This window comes from Mus musculus, chromosome 19, assembly GCF_000001635.26.
Source record: "Mus musculus strain C57BL/6J chromosome 19, GRCm38.p6 C57BL/6J".
NCBI classification, from domain to species: domain Eukaryota; kingdom Metazoa; phylum Chordata; class Mammalia; order Rodentia; family Muridae; genus Mus; species Mus musculus.
The window spans coordinates 6,500,411-6,515,850 of NC_000085.6; the positions used below are offsets into that span (position 1 = coordinate 6,500,411).

General features: G+C 55.2%; 1 protein-coding gene across 4 annotated transcripts in view; it reads left to right on the forward strand.

Moving 5' to 3' along the window:
* Nrxn2 (neurexin II) overlaps positions 1 to 15,440 on the forward strand; it is a 114,462-nt gene that overhangs the window by 81,655 nt on the left and 17,367 nt on the right. For all 4 annotated transcript variants that reach the window (NM_001369363.1, NM_001205234.2, NM_020253.4 and 1 more), the window contains 3 exons: positions 4,465 to 4,646; positions 9,368 to 9,539; positions 13,306 to 13,395. In NM_001369363.1, coding sequence (NP_001356292.1) covers positions 4,465 to 4,646; positions 9,368 to 9,539; positions 13,306 to 13,395 — 444 coding nt within the window. The remainder of the gene's footprint in view (positions 1 to 4,464; positions 4,647 to 9,367; positions 9,540 to 13,305; positions 13,396 to 15,440) is intronic.

Below are 15,440 nucleotides of genomic sequence, written 5' to 3' on the forward strand. Positions count from 1 at the left end.
TGGAGAGGAGAGCCCAGGAGCTGGCAGGGGCAGGAGTCAGGCAGAGGGAACAGGAATCCAGGCTTTCCTGGACTGTGCAGGGTGCTTTATTTCTCTACAGTGTTAGATCTCCCAGAAAGGTCTTGTCACCGCCCCTGATGCTCCGAGACACGGTCAAGAGAATGGGGCCAACAACTATAACATGTTGGCATGAGCATTGCCTGTGTGTGTGGGGTGTCTTCCCAGGGTAGAAGGAGGTAAGGATGAGGGGGAGGGCAGCTCGGGACACTGATGAAGTGGTGGAGAGGCTGAAAAGGATTCAGGGGGAAGGAGGGGACTAAGGAAATCTACAAGAGGAGAAAGCAGTTTCTCATGACTGAACCCCTCTCTGCTCACCTCAGCTATGGGGAGATGAGAGAACTGGCCTCCCCTGGGACGCCTCCCTGGGCTGGAGGCCAGCCAGCTTTCCTCCTGCTCCAAGGCTCCCTAGTGTGAGGGCAGTGCACTTTCTCTTTCTCTCTCTCTCTCTCTCTCTCTCTCTCTCTCTCTCTCTCTCTCTCTCTCTGCATGGACACCTGCTTCTCTGCTTCTCTACTGAGTCTCCTTGCCTTCTTCCCTGCTCACAGCTTTCCCACTCTCCCTCCCATCCCCCAAGCCCTCCCATTACATAATGTCCCTTCCCACCTGACATTTCTGTACCTGATGTCACTGTAGGGTATGGGGTGACCAACACACCTGGGACCTAAAATGGACAGAGGAGATGACACCTTTCTGGTCTTTCTGGTCATGGACCCCTTCATCCCAGTACTGGTCTCTGAATCTTTGATGAGCTCTTTTCTAGTCCTCCCGAGAGCCCACGAAGGCAGACCAACTCCCACTCAGTTCAGCAGCTTCCAGCAGAAGAGGGCTATCATGTAGTTTGGTTCTGTGGATGAGTATATAACTTAGATTCCTGACTGAATGGTGTATGGCCAGGATGAAGCTAAGAGCTGAGGTATGTAGATGAAGAGAGAGTTTAGCTGTCAGGGCCTGTGCAGAAGCCCCACCCCCTGGCTGTGGTGTTCTCCTGGGAAGATTTGTTGATAACAGAAAGCACCTAAGACCCGGGCTTTTCTGGATAATGCAGAGGCCTTATCCCTTGACCGCTCTAGATCTCCCAGAAAGCTTCTGTGCTGGCTTCTGATGTTCCTGGGGCACTGGCACACAGAGCCGCATGTGTGCTTTGAGCCCCCGGGGCATGACTGCACGGGCAGTTTTTAAATGGAGTAAATGCTGTGAGTCTGGGTTCCTGAAACATTGTTGATGGTTAGTTGTTTTCTTTCTAGAATGTAGGGATGTGTGTGTGTGTGCATGCATGTGTTGACTATATGATCATATCTAGTGTTTTATGGCTCTGTGAATTTCTGGGTCTAGGAAGCATTGAGGTGACTGTTGAATGTGTGCAGAAGGTGACATCTTATGTCTGATTAGAAACTCTTGCCATGGGCTTCCAGCGGTGTGGGTCTGGCCAGCATGCTATGCATAGTCAGCTCCCAATTTACCAGTGTGGAAAAGAACAATTGGTCTATACCAGTCTTGGGCAACACTGGAGCCTGCTTTAGTCCCCTTTGCTTCTCAAAACCTTTCTGGATGCTGTCAAGTTACAGATGTGGAGTGTTATCCTGGGCACCAAGGCTGGCATGCCTTCTTCTGGGAGGGCTAGAGAGTTTGCTTGCCTGGCAGAGCTGTGGGAAGCGCCTCCGGAGCGTGGCCGGAGGGGCGGGGCTTGGCAGAAGCTCCGCCTCCAGCACCCGACCTCCTCGTAAACCAAGCCCTCTGTCCCCGCCCGTGCGGGAGCAGTGGTGCTGGGGAGAGAAATGTCTCCCTGGGGTAATTACTGCAGCCCCAGCCCAATAAACCATTCATCCTTTCCCTCTTCTGCCCAAGAAGTGTCTCTCCACCCTGGTTCCCCCCCACAGTATAATAAATGCCCTTCGGCTTTAACAGGTCCGCCCAGCACAGTAAACTGGCTGCAGTGTGAGAACAGCTGGATCATAAATCCTGGGGGAGGCCGGGGCTGGGAAGCGGGAGGGCTGGGGCGCGGGCGCCCATTTGTACCTCGCCGGCCCCTGCCCTTGGCCGCCCGCGGAGGCCTGTCTTTGTGCGTTTACCGCCATGTTTCCCTGGCTGCCTCGACTCCTGTGGCGGGGTCTGCCTCTCCGGTCTGGGGCTTTGTGTGCAGTTGGGTGCCTCGCGACCCGCGCGTGGGTGTGGGGTCTAGGTGTGCGTCACTTGGAGCTGGGTCTCCTTGTAAGGGCTGGGACTTGGGTTGTTGGCACACATCTCAGATCTCTCCGGCTTTCCTGTCTAACCCGGCACCTGGCTTGCTGCTGTTCCGGTGCTATAGAAGCAGGAATGGCGCTGTCCATGGTGATGAGCGTGCTGATGGCTTCCAGCAGGAAAGCCGGCAGGAAGGGCCTCCTTTTTAGACCTGGCAGATTTGGGACCAGACTCCATGTAGATGGAGTTTCCTTCCCTGGTGTTAAAGGACCAAACAGCCTGATGAAATAGCCCTCTCCCGGGGAGGCCCTGGAACCCGGGGGTCAGGGAGTGTGTAGAGGAAGGTCAACATCTCTGCTCCCCAAACCCAATCTCCCAAATTCAACGTGCAGCTTGTGAGTGAAAGGGAGAGGGAGGACCCTGGGTATTATGGTTGTCATGGAAACAGCCGATTTTCTGGAGTGCTGCAGTGTTGGGAGCTGAGAGACTGTACTGGCTGAGGCATAGCCACTTGGCTCTGCTCTCCAGGCCCAGCCCTTACTAGGCAGTCAGGTAGCCTGCAGTGAGTATGGAGGTGATGCTCTCTGTGTACCTCTCACTGGGACCCGAAGGCCCAGCCTTCCTCACTGTACCTCTAGGGTCTAAGGTAGAAGGCACACCTGAGCCTGCAGGGCCAAAGCTGCTCTCCCCCCCGTCTGCTGGGGTGCTTTCCAAACTACAGGCTGCAAAAAGATGACAATTTTAGACATCCACGTGGTTTCTCCATGTCTGCCCTGCCCCTGAGGTCCCTCCCCATTCTTACTCTGTCAGGAGGGTAGGAGACAAGGAAGAAGCTCAGGGAAGAGCAGGGGACCAGTGCCTTCTCTTGCTCTAGTCTCACCAGTTCTGATGCCAGACTGAAGCCCCCCTTCCCTTCCCAGCCTCTCAAAGCACTCAGAAGTCCCCTCCCTCTCCTGGGGACCTAGAGTTCCTTGATGGATCCCTCTTTCCACCAGACTGCCCAGACTACTAGGGGCCCACTGGGTGAGAGACCCCGGGTCCCTGCTTCCCCTAGACCAGAGTTCTCCACTGTGTTCCCTACTGGCTTGCTGCAGGCTTCCATGCCCAGTCTCCATCTGCATCCCTTTCTCCCTGGCTAGGTCCTCCCTTGAACTCCTTTCCCCATCTCAAGAAGTGCCTTGAGAAGAGTCGTTAGTAGCTGATCATTTAATCAGGCACTTTATGCATCTCATCTGCTCTGGTTATGTCCTAAAGAATGCAGGATGAGTCTCTCCCCTTCCCTTTCTGCAGGCCCAAGAGTCTAGTCCTTCAGGACTCCCAGCAAGGCTCCCTTCCCGGAAACTGGGTGACCAGCCCCCCTCCCACTCCCACCTCCACCCCCAGGGAGCTCAGTCAGCCGCAGGAGGGAACATGGCGACTAATGGGGTTTATTTTGGGGCTGAGATCGTTAGGGACCTAACACCCGCCCCCGGCAGCCGGATGGCGAAGAGGAGAGAGGGTGGGGTGGGGGAGGGCTGGGAGAGGGAGCCTACATCTCAGGCTCCCACTCTCCCGCTTCCCTTACCTACATCCCTCTCTGTCCTTCTCTGTCCATCTGTCTCTCTGCCTCCTTCCTCCTCTGGCTGTCAACTTTCCCCATGTCCCCCCACCCCCCTCCCGTGTTTGCCGCCTCCTTTCTGGGCAGGGTTCCAGGCCTCTGGGCTTTGGCACCCAGGTACCCTTGCCTGAGGGTGGAAGCAAGGATCCCTGGACAGACCAGGAAGATTCCCGGGGGACTGGGAGGGGACAAAGGGGCTGGCACTGGCAAGGTGCCAAAAAGGAGCTATGAGTCACAGCTGCCCACAGCCCTGCTCATCTTCCCGCCATCACTTGAGGCCTCTGTGTTGCTTGGCTCGGGTCCCGGAGAAGCACTTGGGAGAGGTGGAGCTGGTCAGAGCAGACCCAAGGTCCTTCCTGCATCGGACATTCTTGCTGTCTGGGCTCCTCACAGCCTCTCTCTGGTCACACTCTGTGCTACCTGAATGCCTGTCATTAAAGCTAGAATTCTTGAGGCAGCTACATCTGTCAGGGCCCTCAGCTGAGCACCTGGAGCTACAGGGCTGTGGCTTCTGTGGGCTTCCTAGCTGAAGCCCTAGTACTCTAACCCTGGTGTCTTCAGGCTCTGGCCCCCAGCCAACTGCAAGGACCTACTGACATTTCTTCCTCTCCGTTTTCTTCTCTCTGCAGCTGGGACCACATACATCTTCGGGAAGGGGGGAGCGCTCATCACCTATACATGGCCTCCCAATGACCGGCCCAGTACACGGATGGACCGCCTGGCCGTAGGCTTCAGCACACACCAGCGGAGCGCTGTGCTGGTGCGAGTGGACAGTGCCTCCGGCCTCGGGGACTACTTGCAGCTGCACATTGTAAGGACTGGAGCTCAGGGCCCATCCTGCCATCCTGAGTCCCAATTCCCTCAGGTCTCAGTGGTGGGGATGCCATCTCACTACTGTCCTTCATGGGGAGAACTCAGGGCCCCATTCCCTCACTCCTTGAAGTTTTTTGTTCACTCAGGAGCCACCCAGTGCTGGCCAGTTGTCTTCCAGTCACCCAGGGGTCTGAGCTTCCAGGTTATTCTACTGTAGCTTTCAAAGTGGCTGCTCACTGCTGTCCCTGTCTTCTCCGTCACACCTACTTGCCCAACAGTGGCCACCTGTGCCTCTTGGTCTTGACTTTGAGCCCTGCCCTGCTTTTGCGTTTTTGTGACCTTCGCCATCCCAGCAGACCCTTGGCCAGGTCTTTTCCACAGGTTCTAGTCAAGTTCATTCCTCACTGATCTCTTGGTTGAGCCTCACATCCCATTTGTCTATTGCTGATTTATCCCTTTTCCTTTCTCTTTCCACCCGGGCAGGGACAATGGTCAAGGGCACTGGCCATTCCCACCCCACACCCTTCCCTGTGATCTCTGGTCCTGTCCTATACCCTTCCCTGTGACCTCTGACCTCATTCCACACCCTACCCTGTGACCTCTGGTCCTATCTTACATCCTTCCCTGTGACCTCTGGTCCTGTCGTATATCATTCATTCCCTGTGACCTCTGGTCCTGCCCCACACCCTTCCCTGTGACCTTTGGTCCTGTCTTAGATCCTCCTCTTGGCCAGGTCTTTCCCACAGACTCTAGTCCAGTTCATTCCTCATTGATGTCTTGGTTGAGCCTCACACCCTGCCCTACACTCTTCCCTACATCCATTTCATTTCTGAACTTAGCCTCTGCCACACCCTTCCTTCTCCACGCTCTTGAGCCCCAGCCTCCGACCTCAGCCTCCAGCTCGATACGCAGCTCCTTTGCCCTCAGTTTTCGGTTTGTATCAAGCCATAGCCTTGAGCTGTGAGGGTAGAGCAGGCTGGCCAGGCTCTGTGTGCCAGTTGGAAAGGTCTGTGTGGGGAGCCCTGGGTGTTGTGGAGAGAAGAATTAGGAAGGGGGAGAAAACCAGCAGAGGAGGCTGGAGTAGGGTATGACCTTCCCCATCTGAGCAAGGATGGGGCTCTGGGTTCCTATAGTCCAGCTCCTCCAACACCAAGGTGTGAAGCGATGGCATCCTGTGAACAGAGCATGACTACTGACAGTGGTGGGTGACAAGCTTGGTTCCCAGGAGGGGAAGGACACAGAGGGACGAGCAGGGGCTGAGGTGGAGGCCAGGCTTGGGGAGGAGGCCAGCTGTGTGACAGCCCATGCAGAGAAATGGTGAACTGTGGACAGCAGTGTGGTGGTGGGCATGCGACAGTTGTGACAGAGAGATGGCTGTGGGTCGAGGTGACCCAGAGAGACCTTGTGTCAGTGCCCTTGGAAGAGTGTGGCTGTGAGCTTTCATTTCCTCGGGGATTGTTGTGGTTTCAGTCGCCTGACCGTGTGGTTGGGTGCTGTCATGTTTCCCTGAGTCCTTTTGAACTGTCCCCTCTTCTCTGTCCTGTGAGGCCACGTGTGGCTTTGGAGCTGATGGTGAGTTTGAGCCCCAGCACTTTCCGTAGTTTTGCTCTGTGCTTGTGCAAGTCACTGCAGCTCTCCGAGCCTCGGTTTCCCCAGATGTGCCCACACATGAGATCATATATGTAATGAGCTCATTGCACGGCATTCCGCATCCTGGTAACCTGTGACTAGTCGCCTGGGCATGGAAGTTTAGGGGATGATGCTTCCTCCCAGAGCAGGAAGGGCAGGAAGTCTGTGAGGAGGCATTCTTCCGTCAAGCCTCCCCTGGTGCAGCCCTGTGAGGGCGCAGCCTAGGTGCTGCAGAGCATAGGGAGGATTCTGAGAAGGGTGGAGGTCCCAAGAGACGCAGGCACCGAGGGGGAGCTGGGTACCAGATGGGCTCACAGCCCCTTGGGGGCAGCCCCCAAGTCCCCTCCTCCCCCAGTGACACATCAGCTCCCACCACAGCATGGTTAGCAGTTCTCAGAGAGTGGGGAGGCGGCAGCAAAATAAGAGAAAAGCAATTTGACGTTTCTAATAAAGCGTCGCTCCACTTTGCCAAATTAATTTTGACTCCCATAATTATTTGCTGTAGGAGCGGCCGCGTTCTCCCCACCGCCGCCTAATGAGGTAATTGGGGAATTAGGAATTAATGACTTTAACAGAAGTGACAACTGACTTCACATCAGGAGCAGCTCTGGGGAGCTGCCTCTCCCCCGGAGTGCACAGCTCCAAGCTTGGCTGCCTCCTAGGAAACCCAGGTGTCCTGCCTTCCAGCTCCCCTGGCCCATCCTCTGACGGTCCAGCTCCCATCCCGCCAGTGCCCTTGACCATTGTCCCTGCCCGGGTGGAGTCTTGTGGGGGGGAGAAACCCTCAGAGACATCCAAGGGGCCGATACTATTCTGGGTGGTATCGTTACTAACAATAGTAACCAGGAGGCTTGGCTGTTCCTTGCCTGTGTGAGAGCAGATGATCGTCTCCCTGGGGATGTTGTCAGTCCGTGGGTGGTGCATGGGTGGGGCTCGCTAAGACGGTTAGGCAAGGCGGCCTCAGTTTCCTTGCTGTACCTCCTTGGGGGTGGATGACAGAGTCTGTGCAGACAGGTGTGTGTGGCTTGTGCAGGATCTTGGGATGGGGAGTACTGGATCCCACAGATAGATAGCCTTGGGGAACATGGCTGCATGTCCTGCTTCTCAACCCACCCCTCACCTCCCTGCGCCCCCCACCTCCACCCCCATTGCCAGGCCTTTGAGCTTTCTTTCAACGTGGCTAACGACCAGAGGGTTTTTTCTCGCTCAGGCTGGACTGGGAGTTCTTCAGTGTGTGGTTTTGTGAGCTAGGCAGGGTCTCTGAGAGTGATCCAGGGCTCCCAAGGATCCCTGTGCCGGCCCTGTGTGGGAGGGGCCAGGGATCCCTGTGCCGGCCCCGTGTGGAAGGGGCCAGGCTGACTCTTGCTGTGTGTGATGGCTGCTGGAAGACACAGGGGAGCAGAACTGGGCTTAGCTTTGGGTTTAGTGGGCCTTCCCCTGGCTTGGTGAGGCAGGCTGGTCCTGAAGGCAGGGTTGCCCTTAGCATCTCGCACGCCATGCCCCTCAGGTCTTTGAATGAGTGTCTCCCCAGACTAGTGGGCAAAGGGACAAGAACAAGGGCACTGGTTTTGGAGGTTGGGGCTCAGATGCTAGGTCCTCTCTTGGGAGCTGAGACTGAGGTGTTGCTCCACCCCCAGCCTTACTTTCTTCCTGGGTAAGATGTGACACCATACGTCTCCTCAGGGTTCCTGTGCCTCCTCAGGGTCCCTGTGCGTGTTCTGAGATCTCAGCAAAGTTCCTCCTCTCACTCCATCACCGCTGGCCACATTGTTTGTGGTTGGACCTCAAGTGGCCTTTTCTGGCTTCCCTGTGGGCCTGGGTCCTAAGGGTGCAGTCTCTTGGCTTTCTTCCCACAGGTCTTTACCACCGTCTTCTTTCTGCCCCCTCAAATCTCCAATCCCATCCCATCCCAACACCCCAAGATCCTCCTCCCTTAACAAAGCTGGTATGGCTCTACAGCCCTGTTCTTTTTCTTGCCCATCACTTCCTACCCTTCTAGGGTCCAGGCTTCCCCCTGACACTGTAGCTGCAGAGGTCAGGCAGGGTCCAGGCTAACCCCTGACACTGTAACTGCAGAGGTCAGTCAGGGTCCAGGCTAGCCCCTGACACTGTAGCTGCAGAGGTCAGGCAGGTCCAGGCTACCCCCTGACATTGTAACTGCAGAGGTCAGTCAGGGTCCAGGCTAGCCCCTGACACTGTAGCTGCAGAGGTCAGGCAGGTCCAGGCTACCCCCTGACATTGTAACTGCAGAGGTCAGTCAGGGTCCAGGCTACCCCCTGACACTGTAGCTGTAGAGGTCAGGCAGGGTCCAGGCTACCCCATGACATTGTAACTGCAGAGGTCAGTCAGGGTCCAGGCTACCCCCTGACACTGTAGCTGCAGAGGTCAGGCAGGGTCCAGGCTACCCCCTGACATTGTAACTGCAGAGGTCAGTCAGGGTCCAGGCTACCCCCTGACACTGTAGCTGTAGAGGTCAGGCAGGGTCCAGGCTACCCCCTGACATTGTAACTGCAGAGGTCAGTCAGGGTCCAGGCTACCCCCTGACACTGTAGCTGTAGAGGTCAGGCAGGGTCCAGGCTACCCCATGACATTGTAACTGCAGAGGTCAGTCAGGGTCCAGGCTACCCCCTGTCACTGTAGCTGCAGAGGTCAGGCTTGAGAAACTGTGCAGACCTGGGGATTGGGACCAGGCTGGAGTCTGGTGGGTCAGACCAGTTTCTGAGGCTGTGAACTTTACTCTTAGAGAGGCCGCTACATCCTTGCCATCCTTACGTGGGCCCTTGCATAGCCCAAATATTTTGAAATATTCTGTAGGAACCTGAGGGCAAGAGACAGACACGACTAGTGAAAGATCTCCCTCTCTGGATCTGCAGCCCTAGGTGGTGTCCCCAACTGATAAGCCTCCAGGGTACTCAACTGCCTGCATATGCTAGGGGCAAACCTGCCATCACCTTGGGTAGTTGAGCCCTGAAGAGGTGTCTTATAAATTCTGTGAAAGGCTGTGGAGGGAGGATTTTGGGAACCGCAGACAGAGTTTGACAGGGATACTTGCCTCGTCCCCATTGCTGACCCCCATCTCCCTGTCCCCAGGACCAGGGCACTGTTGGGGTGATTTTTAATGTGGGCACGGACGACATTACAATTGATGAGCCCAACGCCATCGTGAGCGACGGCAAATATCACGTGGTGCGCTTTACTCGAAGTGGTGGCAATGCCACCTTGCAAGTGGACAGCTGGCCAGTCAACGAGAGGTACCCGGCAGGTAGGTGACACAGGTCCACAGAGGAGGCACAGCGACAAGGTGGGACAGGGTGGGTGGGGCCTGGCAGCCTCGGGATTTTGGATTGCTGTGGGGAGTGGCTAAGTGGAGAGGCTTCGGGCTGTGGGGAAGGGCGTGGCTATGGAAAAGACTGGATGGAACCCAGGTGGGGGCGTGGCTAAGGAAAAGTTAGGACCATGATGAAAGGGACGGTATTATTTGGTGGACGAGGTCTCAAAGCCAGAAGCCAGTTTGAGGATGGACAAAGAGAATGAAGAAGTGTAGAACTAGGGAGTATCCAAAAGCATAGAGGAAAGGGTGGACTTACAAAGGAGGGACAGGGTGGACATGGTGAGACCCGTGCACAAGCCATCTGGGCAGGAGGCTGAGAAAAACAGAACAGCCAAAGACCCAGAGTCAATTATTAGCCCCTGTAGATGCTGGAGAAAATAGCTTTGAGATGCACACAGACGGGATCCCAGTAAGAGACATGGTGGAAAGGAGAGAGACAGGACAAGTGTGCGAAGGAGGGTCAGACACCTTCAGTTGCCCTCACAAGCAGCGTACAAGGTACCAGGACCAGAGCTTGGCCTGAGAACCCAGAGCTGAGGACACAGAGAGCCTTAGTTCCTAGGGCTACAGCTGTGGGGGTCAAGGGCAAAGCAAGGTCTTGGGAGCCCAGGGGAGGGAGGAGGATGAGGCTCTTGGAAAAAAAAAAAGTAAGGAAGCTCAGGAGGGAACCTAGTGAGAGGAAGCCAGAGGGGGAGTGATGGAAGGTTCTGGAAATAGTCACGGAGACATCTGCAGAGATGGAGGCAGCTCCAGGATTGTGATGCACAGAGATGCGGAGCCTCTGACACAGACTCTGCTAGGGAGAGGAGAGGTGGACAGAGCCCTGCAAGAGGGAGAGAGGGAGGGAAGAAGGGAGGGAGGGAGAGACAGTGCAGGGAGAAGGGCAGGGGTCACAGCTGCAGGTGCCTGGTGCCTGTCATAGCAGCAGGATGACCACCTGTGACCTCCACTGCTCCTAGCCAGAGTGACAGAGCACACACTCTGTCCTGCAAACCCTTGGGGCTCACTCACAGTCATGGAGGCTTAAGCCCGAATGGCTGCAGGCAATCCTTGAGACAAGAGCTTCCCACATTCTCCTAATAAAGAGGCTGACGTACCTAGAGGCCAGCCTGACACCGAGATCACACCAGACACACCGAAGGTCAGATGGAGCCACAAGAAAACTGTGAGGGATGCTGGTCTACCCCAGAGCCCTGGGCATAAGGGGTCAGACACGCCCTCTCTCCTGCACAGGCCTGTCTGTGCTCCCTTTACTCCTACCCACAAGCAGACCTGACAGCCTTGGGTATCAGGGTTCCCTCTGTCTTGGGGGAACGGGTACATTCTTTGTAGTAATGGGGACTTTGGCCTGTGCTGGACAGGGTGTGAAGAGTTCTCCATGCCCAGTCAGACCTGATGCTCAAACGCTCACTTCATCAGGGCAGAGGCTAGGAGGAAGGCATGGTGTCTGCTATCCTCAGCCAGGACCCCTGGGTAGGTAGAGAGAAAAGCCGTCTGGCATCCCTTGCCTGTAAATCTGGGTATTTTTAAATTTTGGGGTGTTGGAGGTAGGGCAGGCTCTCTCTAGCTGTCCTAGAACTCATTCTATAGACGAGGCTGGCCTCAAACTCCCAGAGATCCACTTGACTCTGCCTCCCAAATGCTGGGACTAAGGGTGTGCACCACCCAGCTAAGTCTGGGTATTGTGCACTGTGGGGGTGGCTCCTGAGCAGTACCACAGATCACTGCAGCAGTGTGAATGGACCCACTCCTATCATTCTTGGTTTGCTCATTTGTTTGAGATAGGGTCTTACCCTGTAGCCCTGGCTGGCCTAGAACTTGCTATGTAGACTAGGCTGGCCTTGAACTGACAGGTGTCTGCCTTTAGAGTGCTAGTGTTAAAGGTGTGCATCACCACACCTGGCCTCCCACCTGACTCTTAAAGAACACAGAGATACTGCCTGACATGGGTTCCCACTCAGTGGGACCTGATACTTAATCCTGGATCTCTACTGACAGACCACGTGACCCATGTCAAGTCATCCAGCCTCCGAATCAATAGGGAAAGCAGAGTGTCATTGCCTCAAAGTGCTTAGGTGTCCTGCATGTCCACATGAGCCCTGGCATATATTGTCCTAAGAGCCATTCATAAGCAGGCATAGCCTGTCTTGGTTAGGCTAGAGTGTAGCCATGTGGTGCAGACAGGAGGACCGCTCCTACCCCAGCATGAGTGGTTTTAGTGAACAGAGTGGCCATGTTTACAAAGGAAATAATGTCCCTGTCCACTGTGGTAGGTTAGGAGCACCCACAGTCCACAGAGAAACACCGAAAGACACTTTCTGCATGGATGGATGAGTATGTACTTCTCTGCAGCACACACACACACACACACACACACACACACACACACACACACACTCACACTCACTCCTTTCTTGTCTCAGGGTTTGGAGCTTGAGCGTGGAGAGAACAGGTGGGTATCCAGATTGGAAGCCTAGGATGGAGAAGAAGGGTGGGGCTAAAACCGGGGAAGGAAAACTGTCTGAAGGAGAAGGGCTGAGGAGCGGGCAGGGTCTGCAGATGAGGGAAAGAGTGGGGTCAGGGCTGGATTCTAAGGACAGAGAGGAGCAGAAGCTGGCGTCGCCCAGAGGGCCTGAGCATCTTGAAGTCTGAGATGGAGAAGGCAGGCAAGGCAAAGGCTAGGGCACAGCCAGGATCAGAGGTGGGCCAAGGTTACCCGCAGGAGCTAGGATGAGAGGGCTGTGAAGAAAGGGGTAGGGTCTGGGGGAGGATCAGTGGTTGTCAGGGACACCATGGACTCATGAGTCCTTTGCAATTGCATTCATCCACACATGAATAGAGGAGGGAGCATTCATGGAGGTGTTCCTGAAGGTTCATGGGAGGCGTACACAGACTGACCCAGGCTCAGTCTCTGGGCAGGTGAACGAGAATAGCAGAATGTTTAAACACCTAGCTCCCCTCTCCCTATGACTCTCACCCCATTGCCTGAGGGCACAGGGACCAGGCGAGCAGGCAGAAGCAGTGAGGAGGGATAGGGTGAGGGAACAGAGACCCAGGTGGGAGGGTATGGTGGGCCAGGGCTGTGGAGGGAAGAGGGAGTCTGTGAGGAGATGGCTGGGACTGAGTCCAGAAGGCGATGAGAGTTGACAATGACCTTGAGAAATGGTTTCAAGCTCTGTGACATGAGTGTGCCGGCCACCCCCTTAAATGCCGCATAAATCCCGCTTAACCCGTCCCTCCCACTTCTAAACCACCCTCTAAACGCAGTAACCAGCTGGACAGCCCCCTAACATAAACCTGCTAAATGCCCCGCCCCAACCCCACCACCCCTCTTTGGGATGGTGAGGAAGTGGGCCCCAGCCTCAACAGCTTGACTAGATAAACCTGTTTAACCTCTGACCTTCCAGCTGTTGGTTTCTTATTTTTATTTATTTTTTCTTCTCTACACCTCCCTTCCCTTTTCTTGGTTTTCCCTCTCCTTTGGGTTACTCTCACCCCCAAGGGTGGGGCTGGCTCTGGATGGAGCCTAGGGAGGGGGCCCCCGGAGAGAGGAGGGGCCCAGCCTTCTGTCCCCGCCTCCCTCCTTTCTGTTGAATGTGGCTGCTTGCTGGGGTCTCCTGAGAACTGCATAATTACTTTCTAAAGCCTGTGGACTGCGCTGCCTGAGAAACCTACTGTCTTTCTAAACTTTTCCAAGGAAACTTTGATAACGAGCGCCTGGCGATTGCTAGACAGAGAATCCCCTACCGGCTTGGTCGAGTAGTAGATGAGTGGCTGCTCGACAAAGGTAATTAACCAGAATTAATTAATTAATTAACTAACTAACTAACTTTAAAAACACGATCTTAAAGGTGCAGAGCTCTCTCCCCCACATCCGGGCAGGATGCTCCCTTCTGCCCCCCTGCGTTCAGGCCGTTTGTCTCTGGGCGGAGGCTGGGAATAGGGAAGAGAAAGTCTTCCTAGAGTGACCCTCAGTGCCTGAAGATGGAAGCACCCTCAGCTTGTGCTCAGAATTCTGCAGTAGGAGGGGAACACAGGCTAGAAGTCGGGGCTCTCTGGCAGAGTTCACCTCAGGGGTTTTTAGTAAAGGGCCACAGGGCACCTGGAGGTAGGAAGGTGTGGGAAGGGAGGAAGGAAGGAGGGCAGAGCCGGTGAGGAAGGGCTCAGAAGGGCTATCAGGAGGAAGAGCTGGAGTCTCAGATCTTACTGAAAGATCCCACAGGCTCTGCTTGGGCTCAGGCCCCCTAGAAGTAGTGCAGGCTGGTGGCTGACCGGACCAAGGGAGGAAGGGAAGGTGGTGCTCTCTTAGGAATCCATAGAGGTCTCTGCCTGCTGGTTTGATGAGGAAGACAGAGCAGGTCCCCCAGAGGCCCTTATGCGAAAGTGAGGTGGTACTGCTGTGTGAGAGGGAGAAGGGTCCTTGTCACCAGAAGTTGGGGGCCAAGGGCACAGCCATGTCATTCCCGTTGGAGGAGGGGCAAGCTCTGTACCTCTAAGGCTAAACTCTAGTGGGGAGCAGAAGCACTAAAGCCCACGTAACCAGCTGATAACTGTGCATTAAATGTCCACGGGGCTTCCCCCGCCCCCGACTAAATCCCCCCATGTAACCTTCAGCCCCTGCACCCAGGGGACTAAACACGCTGATAACCAGATGTCATAAACTCACAGCAGGACAAAAAGGTTAAAGGGACTGTAACAGACATCGCTAAAACCTGCAGCCCCCAGCCACACTGGGCCGCTCTCTCCAGCGGGGTGAACTTTAACCCTTTGAGGTGTTAATGGCAGGCGTGGGCAGGGGCCACAGAGGCCATGGCTTCCTCTCTTTTACCCACCCTCCCCTCCTAGAATCAGAGAGGCTGAGGGAGGAGCCTGGGCTGAGGATGGGACAACTTGTGATGCTCCCCCCACCCCCTTCCCAGGGTAGGTTGGGAGTGCTGTTCAGAGAAGATAATCTAGGGGCTGAGGAAGGGAAGAACTCCTTGCCTTCCACTGTGGCAGCCATACTTCTCCTGAAACTTGTATCTACTCTTCTAGAAAATGGCAGGTTGAACTTCCCGAAGAGGAGGAGGAGGAGGTCACTCTTGGTGTGGCCTTTGGCCCGGGTCTGACCCCGTGAGCCTCGCTCCCTCCTTGGTTTTTGCTCCGCCCTCTCCAAGTGCACCTTGGGAGGAATAGGAACAGGCGAGTCTAGGGCAGGGCTAGGTGTCCCTGGAGTGATGTTTTATTTTAAGTTGCTGGGATACAGTAGGTGCTCAATAAATGTCTGTGGGATGGCTCCATGTTGTACTTCCAAAACATGCCTGGAGCAGCAGTTCCAGGGGGCACCTCACAATAAAGAGACCTGTAGCCAGGTGGGCTTGGAATGGAGCAGGCCTCCTCCTTTTGGAAGCCCACATTACGTTAGTTTTGTAAGGCTCTGAGAAGGGAATCTGCTTAGTGGAGAACTCATCTGACCCTTCTCTCCTTGTTTTTTCTTATAATTTTTATGAAGCAGCCCTCCACGTTTGTGGGCCGGGCCCAGCCTTAAATGAGAAAATGCAAAGGGGACATCTTTACTTCAGCCGGAAGTGGGAGGGTCTTGGGGGAGGAGCGTCTAAGTAAGAGCAGGAAGTAGGAGGGTCTTGGGGGAGGAGCGTCTAAGTAAGGAGCCCAAGGAGACAAGCTAGTGAACCTTCTTTGGCTGGATAGGTGTTTTGGGGGGTCCTGAGAGCCTGTGATTTCTAGAGAGGGTATGTGTCACAAGTTGGACTATCTCAGCCCAGGTTTGGGGGGCAGGGCTCCCAGGATCCTAACTTTAAACCAGATCTCTAATGAGGCACTAACCAGAAGCTA